The 5,967-nt window shown below is 40.6% G+C and overlaps 1 protein-coding gene across 4 annotated transcripts in view; it reads right to left on the minus strand.

Annotated features, from left to right (window-relative positions):
• RIMS2 (regulating synaptic membrane exocytosis 2) overlaps positions 1-5,967 on the minus strand; it is a 409,264-nt gene that overhangs the window by 21,584 nt on the left and 381,713 nt on the right. The window contains exon 2 of one of the 4 annotated variants that reach the window (XM_027770702.1): positions 321-323. The exons of the other annotated variants lie outside the window; for them this stretch is intronic. Within the exon in view, the coding sequence (XP_027626503.1) occupies positions 321-323 (3 nt within the window). The remainder of the gene's footprint in view (positions 1-320; positions 324-5,967) is intronic. 4 annotated transcript variants of the gene reach the window in all.

The raw sequence follows: 5,967 nt of genomic DNA on the forward strand, positions 1-5,967 counted from the left end.
ATCCTTTCCCTATGTCCAAAAAAAAAAAAAAATACTATCCTTCATTTATAGAAGATAAAATTGTGAGGTGTCACCCTTCCCACCTGCCTTGCAGTTAGGACATGAGCACACAGTCAAGATACTGCAGCCCCAAACTCTGAGTCTGAAGTTATTGAAGCAAAGAAGCAGAAACAGACAGGCTTCTCTTCTCATGCTGGGGGCAGCCAGCACACCTATTTTGCAGAGCGGTCCTGTGGCAGTGAGCAGTAATTCACCATCAGCGACAATGGGCAAGCTGTGGCATCTGTGCCTAGCAGCACAACCTAGATTTTTGGTGGGACCACCTCTGCAGCATGTTTTGGGCATTATCCCTAACCTCTATCCTAGGTGCTCCAGCCTTCCTAGTGATTTGACAACCGCTCCAGGACCCCTTAGCAAACACCCTCTCAGCCTCAATTGGCAGAAGTGGTTTCTGTTACTTGCAATGAGGCACCTTACATAAAGCATACTGCATACACATGCTTCATTTACAGTGTGAGAGAAAAATACGTCCCTAGTTTACGTAGAGCTAAGTATACCAACTTCTAGGTGCAGCAGAAAGAATGCACGACATTCAAGCATTCTTGTACCTGCAAGGATAGAAACGGTTGTTTCATCAGTGTGGTCTTGTTCAGCTCTAATAGCATGAACACAGAAACCAACCCGGCACTTGTTCATTTTATTCATTCGCTATATATCTGTTAAGCCTTACTGCATGTAAGGTACTGTGGGAGACAATAAATACATGCCACATATCATATCATGCCTAATTATATGCTTTTTGAGTTGGAAAGATAGTACATAGATAATGAAATCCAAGGTAATACGTGCAAAGTGCAATAAGAGGTGCTATTAAGTGTCTAAAGCTGTGATGACAGAAATGTTCCATTATTCTGCACTGTCTGATAAAGTAACTATTGGATGTGCAGAGATACTGAATATGAAATATGGCTAGTGTAACTGAGAAAGTAAAATTTTAATTTAATTTATTTAAGTTTAAATGGTCACATGGAGCTAGGGCCTCCCATATTGGAAAGCACAGATCTAGAGATTCAGAAAAAGTTAATAACCTTTTGAAATAAAACCATAAGGGAACAGCAAACATCCTAACACTATTTCACAAGATTCTTTTAAGTATTATTATTTTATTGTACATAAAAATAAAGAAACTAAAGCTGAAAGAATTTAGGTATCTTGCTTAGTCCACACAACTAGGAAGAGGTGAAGCCAATATTCCAAAGCCAGGTCTAACTCCTAGCTTATGCAGTTTTCTGTCTGCCTATAGAAGTGTTCATAGTGGGGGCCAGTCTGTGGCCTGGTGGTTAAGCAGCCAGATTCCATATGGCTGACTGTGTGGTTCAAGTCCTGGACCCAGCAACTGCAGAAATACTGGGCACATGTGCATGTGTGCCCAAAATCCTAAAAGGGGGAAGAGATGCAAGAGTCTTGCAGCATGAGGGTAGGGGAGGAAAGAGAGATTGCTTCCTCGCTTCCCTTTTTTGTTTCTTTCTGGCTTCTAGCAAGTTAAAAAAGAAAAATGTGTTCAGCTTTTATTCATTTTTTTTTAAACTATGTTTTTTTTTGGAGTGGTTTTTGCAATAGGGCATGTGTGCTCACCAGAAAGACAGAGAGAGACAGCGAGACAGAAAGCAAGAAATCACAGCAATCCCTTCTCCATTCTCCTCTCGGGATCATGGGCATGCACGCGCACACACGCGCCTGGAGTGAGCTTAGGCCACCAGGTCCGGGACTCAAACCACCATCAACTACGTGGGAGTCCAGTGACATAGCCATTACGCCAACTGCTGGTCCCCTTTTGAACAGTTTATAGAGGAGGTGAGATAGAAGCTGTGAAGGGATTAGACAGGAAGCATGTTCGGCGGTAGAACAGAAATAATAGGCATGAACAAAACAGTGGAAGCAAATAGAAAGCACAGTTCTATAGAAGCTAAACTGTAGTAAAAACCAGATTGTCAAAGGTTTTGAATATCAGGCTACAGGTTTGCTTAGTAGGAGGCAGGAAGAATTCTACAGAATTTTTTGAAGGAAATGTAGTGTCGTGATCAAGATGCTGTCTACGAGAACGGACATGGGGTGGTGAAGGTGGATTGGAGAGATCCAGAAAGCACAGAGGGAGCAGGTGGGGAGGCTATCAGGTGGGTTCAGAGGTGAGCTATTAAGGTCCCAAACTCTCAAGGTAACAAGAAGGGGAAGGAGGAAGGAGCACTGAGAAAAGTTGAGAAGGAAAAAAAAGTATTTCTTTGGCAGAAGCTGCAACATTTTTTTGTTGTTGTTGGGTAATCTTTGGGTTATATTTGGTCAATAAAGACATTTTTGTTTGGCCTAAATAATGTTTATAATTTCTTATTTAGGTGCCAACATTTTAAAATGCAAAGGTATTTAAAGTAAACATCCAGATTTATAGCTTCACTTTGGGAAAAAAGAAGTAAATTTGCCAACCTTGGGCTGACATTGGACTTGGCAGCAATTAGCTAGAACTGCTTTTGCCATTCCTTTTCGGATGGGTGAGCTCTCCAGCAGGCCTTGCCTTTCCCTTCGGTCTCACACCTGTCCTAGTTCACTGGTGATGTCACCTTCCTGGCCCCTGATTTGCAGGAATAATAAGGGAACAAGACAGCACTGATGGATCACTTTATTTCAAATGACTAACGTAAAGTTTCCTTCTATTCTAGTCTCAGACAAAATATGAATCTTAGGAAATGATACTTCATGGTCATGATGATCCAGATAAAAGCAGACACCTTTGGCGATATCTTTGAAGCTCAGAATAACCACTACCCTTCCTAGTTGCCCATAGACGTATGTACGTTTTTAAAAAGTTTATTAATTTCTTCTATGACACAGAGATAGACAGACAGACGGACAGACATCCCAACAGGGTCACGATGCCACAATCTACCCCAGCCTCGGCCAACCAGAATTACAGGCATGTGTGACTGTGAGGCATGTACAGGGACTCAAACCCCAGGACCTTCCCAAGCAGCTACAGTCTCATGGAGTGTTGTGCTACCACTGTGCTACCATGGTGGGCCGAAGTGCATCCCTGATGACTACATGTATTACATGGCTCTGCCCTCTGCCTGGACTGGACTGGACCAACCTGCATTTATCTCTTTTTGGGGAATTCAGGATTGGGACTGAGAAAGACAGAGATCTGCAGTGTGGGTAGAACTGTATCAGGCGAACTTGCGGGTCACTGGCTGACATTTTCCACAAGAAGGGAGAGAGCTAGATACTGAGAAAGAAAGAAGCAGTCATGCAGAGACAGAAGCAACGGCAAAAAATGGAGAGTGGTGCTCATGGCTTCCCATCAGAAGGCTGGCTTCTCACTTAGGCCCCCATGTGAGACCTGATGAAATCTCTGCTCAGGGGTTTGGTGAATCATCTTAGCAGCAAGCATGATTTACATGAAGCTAAATCCCTGTTTCCATTTTCAGAGGAGGAAAAATAAATGGCATTTCAAAAGTAGGATTGAAACTGTCACTTTTATGCTGGTGTTTTCTTCGATTGTTAAATACTATCACATATACATAGCATTCGGTACATCCCCCTGCCCTCCCAGTGAAAAACCATTGCAATGTGAAACAGAACAAATCAACAGTATGATCTTGTCTGATAATAAAAAAAGGCCTATTTAATAGAAGCAGAGAGGACTTATATTAAAACACAGCTCTCGGGAGGTACGTGAGGCTGCCATCGCAGTGTTCTAGTGGGTCCCCTCTGTCAGTATAATGTACAAGGTGTCTTCATAGGGAAATTCACTCCCGCTACTGGTTTGAATTTAGTGGACCTACCAAACAGTAAAAGCGAGTTGAGGTTTAATTTGACTTTCATATTAAAGTTTTAAATTACTTTAAGGATACTGTCTGGATACATAGCAGTGCAAGACTCTGAAGTTTAGATTTAAAAAGGTAATATTTGACAAGCGGTCTGACCACAACGGTTCCTTCATTTGCTTTCTTCATTCCCAAGTCTTTTGCTTCACTTTATTTTCCTAGACTGTAACTCTAATATAAAAATATTGTGCTATTGTTGAATATGGTATGGATTTACTTATGAAATAATTTATTATGCACAATCATAATCTAGAAAAAATAATATCCCCTATAGAAAAAAATCTGTGGTAACCTCAAACTGTCTATTCACGTCCTGCCTTCAAGGTTGCCTTTACCAAGAGGTAAAAAAGCTATGATTGCTGCATTTAAAGTCTAGATCATGTACTATATTTTAAAAATAGTACAAATATAATGGATGGATCACAATCAATTATGCTGATATTCAGCTCGAAAAGAATGGTAGAAATCTATATTGTTATTATTAGTAGACACTGAATACCTGCTGTATTAGATACCGTGTGTGCACTTAGGAGCGCTGTATTAAATGTATAGGGAATTTATTAACCCAGTGGACTGGGGCAAAGTTCTAAACTCTTTTAATCAACTGTGACTGATTAGAGCTTTAGATAGATTTAAATAGGCCTTTTTACTCCAGTGTATTTAGTTCCTTTTTTTAATGCCAGAGGGTACAGTGCACATGTACTGGAGGAGTCAGAGAGAGGGAAATAGAGAGGAGAGAGAGAGACAGAGAAGGAGAGAGAAAGCACCTCCGAAAGGGCCTGGTCACACCACAGTCCCTTCCCTGCATCGGTTCGGATGCTGCACGTGCACCTAGTGCACCGCCACGGAGGCCGGGATTTGAACTGTGGTGGGCTACGTGAGATCCAGTTCCCTCTGTACAGTGCTTATCCACTATGCTACAAGGTCAACCTGTCAGTTCACTTTTATGTTAATTTTTCATACCTTCACTGTCACATAGATGCTTTTCTCAGTTTTCTGGCGATTCAGAAACTATTCTTGTTTCTTAAATTGGGATTTCTCGTCATCTAATTTTCAAGTTAGTTGGATGTAAAAGAAATTAAGTAATTCAGTCAAATAGTATTATGTTAACAGAATGTCTTCTGTATGATTCCCAAACCATATTTTAGCCAAATACAAGAGATCTTAAAATCAGGCAGGCCTAATTCATCACATATTATGTGCATAACTAAACAAGAATTACTAACTCAAAACCACAGCTAACATTAAGGTATCCTCTGGGAAACCAGATCTCTTAACTATTAGGAAATGTGCCATTTTCTTCCATTATATAGCCATAACCATTTGTCCTTGGAACTATGGGTAGGAAGTAGTGGGGTTGCTTCTCCTATTAAGAATGGTAACATTTTCTAATTCCCTGTCTCTTAGGACAGCCTACAATGTTTAAGAATTTTACATACAGTGATATTCCACATCAGGGAGGTAGTTTCATTTTTGCATAGAAAAATATGTCATGACTTTTTGGATGACTCAATAAAAACAAAAACCAAACTCAGAGACTTGGAGAACATCTATCTGGGACCTATCCAGGGATAAGAATGCAAACAAACAAAAAACCTGCAAGAAGACAACAAAAAAGATGCCACAAAGACCAGTCAACAATCCTAATTTATTTTGCTTATAGGACTGTCCTCTCATCTTCACTAAGATCAACTTCTCTGAGATTTATGATCTGTGGGTGAGTTGTTTAACCTCCCTGACTCTCAGTTTTCACATGTGCAAAATGAGGAAAATGATAACTTCCTTGAAGAATCATCATAAAATGAAGGGAACTGACCCACAGAAAGTGAATAGGAAGTAGCAGCTATTATTTTTGCTCCTGGTTTTTAAGTATATTACAAGTAAATGGAGAATAATAATGAAGATACAATGAATAGACTAGATAAGATGATAAACCCCAGAGTCAGAGTACGGGTTTAGTTTTCAGTTCTACCACTCCCTAGCTGTGGACTCTGGGAAAATTGTTTTGCAAGGTGTAAGGATAGCACTGATACCAGCTGGTAAGAAACCGTGAGCTGTCGCTGACTCCTGAATCACTGTTGCACGCTCGCTT

Source organism: Tupaia chinensis, unplaced genomic scaffold, assembly GCF_000334495.1.
Source record: "Tupaia chinensis unplaced genomic scaffold, TupChi_1.0 Scaffold000154_1, whole genome shotgun sequence".
NCBI lineage: Eukaryota > Metazoa > Chordata > Mammalia > Scandentia > Tupaiidae > Tupaia > Tupaia belangeri.